The sequence below is a fragment of the Myotis davidii genome, unplaced genomic scaffold, assembly GCF_000327345.1.
Source record: "Myotis davidii unplaced genomic scaffold, ASM32734v1 scaffold826, whole genome shotgun sequence".
Lineage (NCBI taxonomy): Eukaryota > Metazoa > Chordata > Mammalia > Chiroptera > Vespertilionidae > Myotis > Myotis davidii.
This window is the reverse complement of record NW_006297142.1, coordinates 470,084-472,049: the sequence shown is the minus strand read 5'-3', so window position 1 is coordinate 472,049 and position 1,966 is coordinate 470,084. Positions and strand designations below refer to the sequence as shown.

At 70.1% G+C, this 1,966-nt stretch overlaps 1 protein-coding gene across 1 annotated transcript in view; it reads right to left on the bottom strand.

Moving 5' to 3' along the window:
* Window positions 1-1,966, bottom strand: part of DAGLA (diacylglycerol lipase, alpha) — a 33,883-nt gene that overhangs the window by 3,415 nt on the left and 28,502 nt on the right. Inside the window, exons 15-17 of the mRNA XM_015569810.1 lie at window positions 1,895-1,963; window positions 1,406-1,478; window positions 119-315 (exon numbers count right to left, since the gene is read on the bottom strand). Of these exons, the coding sequence (XP_015425296.1) occupies window positions 119-315; window positions 1,406-1,478; window positions 1,895-1,963 (339 nt within the window). The remainder of the gene's footprint in view (window positions 1-118; window positions 316-1,405; window positions 1,479-1,894; window positions 1,964-1,966) is intronic.

Below are 1,966 nucleotides of genomic sequence, written 5' to 3'. Positions count from 1 at the left end.
GCCATCACCTCCCGCTGAGGGTCTGGGTGCCACCACCTCCCGCTGAGGGTCTGGGTGCCATCACCTCCCGCTGAGGGTCTGGGTGCCACCTCCCGCTGAGGGCCTGGGCAGCACCTACCAGCACTGCTCTGCGGGGTGGTTGTGCACCACGTGGATGATACGGCCGGGCGGGTAGAGGGGGGTGCTGGCCGACAGGGCGATGGTCAGGTCGCTGGGGTGGGTCCAGAGCCGCGTGTTGGCCATGGCGGTCACCTCCGCCTCCTCGGGCAGCTCCGACTTGGGGATGCACTTAGTGGCTCCCACGATGATTCGCCACTGCAGGGGGAGGGGGAGACGGGCCAGCTGGGCAGGACAGCTGGGTGGGCGGGGACGGAGGAGCTCAGATGGAGGGCTCACAGGTGACAGTGGGAGCGGGGTGGCCACGGGCAGAGGCAGTGTCTGAGCTGGACGGCAGCCGTGACGGCCGCCAAGATGTCAGGGGCAGACGTAAGCCACTGTTGAGGGTCCGGGTGGGGAAGGCCCCGGAGGACCAGCCACCCCTGATCTAGCGGGCGGGGAACGGGCCCAGCGAGGGGGAGGGACTTGCACCTGCCGGCCTGGCTGCCTCGGGCTGGTACCCAGCCCCCCGACTCCGGGTCCGACAAGTGCCCAGGACGGGGTCTGACAGGGACAGCCCACCTCCAGCCCCACAAGCTCCTCCAGGCAGACATAGTCACTGAGACCTCACTGCCCGGCCCACCCTGGCACCTGGCCCCGGTCTTGCCTGCCAGAGGGCCAGGGGCACCGAGGCTGGGAAGAGTCCAACCTGGGCTGAGACGGCAAATGGGATGAGGGCTGGGGGCACAGAGGACCCGCTGGTCCAGGCCGCCCCTGCCCACCTCAGGGTGCAGCCCCAGCACTCCCGCCCCTGCCTGGCCACAGGGTCCTCTGAGACCCGAGGGGGGGTGAGGAGGGGCGGGTCACCTCGCTCGGCCGCAGTGGAAAATCGGAGTGAGCCGCACCGACCCCGGGGAGCGCCCGCCTGCCGGAGTCGGGGGGCCACGGGCGGCTTTGGGAGAGGCCTTTCCGTCCCACACGAAGCCCCGAGTGGGGCTGCTCTCTCCCGACTCTGGGCAGCTCTGTGGGGCAGGAGCCGGGACCCAGGGCCCGCGGCGGGACACTGACTCAGTTACTACTTGTTGTGTGACCACAGCAAGTCCCTCGCCTGCTTGTGGCCTCAGTTTCCCCACGTGGACCAGGGCAGGCGGGGGTGAGCTCTGATGACCTGAGGTGCCCTGGCACCAACCGCACCCCAGCCTGGCCACGCATGGCCCGGCCGCTGTGCTGTGGGCGGGGGCACAGGCGGCGCACACGCGGCAGACCAGGTGCCCAGAGCCGGGGGCCCAGGGCAGGCGGGCGGGCTCACTTTGGGCTTGGTGCTCCGCTGCAGGACGTCCAGGAGCTGCCTGCGGAACCCCTCCAGCTGCGACAGGCCGATCCTGGGAGAGGAACGAGGGGGCATCAGCCTGGCCTGGCCAGAGGCCGGGAGAGGCACAGGGGGAGAGGCACAGGGGGAGGGGCACAGTGGGAGGGAAAGCGGGGGCAGCGGGACAGGCACATGCCAGCCCAGGAACAGGAAGGCCAGGCTGCCAGGGTCCCAGGGTGGGCAGAGGGCCAGCCAGGGCAGGGGAGGCCAGGCAGGGCGGGTCCTCCAGGCTGGGACACCCGAGGGCACAGAAAGGGCTCTGGTGCCCCTTGTCCCTCGGGAAGACAGGCATCTGAGTGAGGGAGGCCTGAGCCCAGGGAGGCCGGGAGGAGGGCGGGGAGGAAGGAGGCCAGGAGGAGGGAGGGGAGGAGGGAGGCCCAGAGGAGGGAGGAACAGCGGGGCTGAGAGCGAGAGGAAGCAGCGGCTTGCCTGGGAACAAGGTCTTTGCCCAGAACCACGGCTGTCACAAACTCCTTGGAGTACTCCATGGCGTCCTCACTG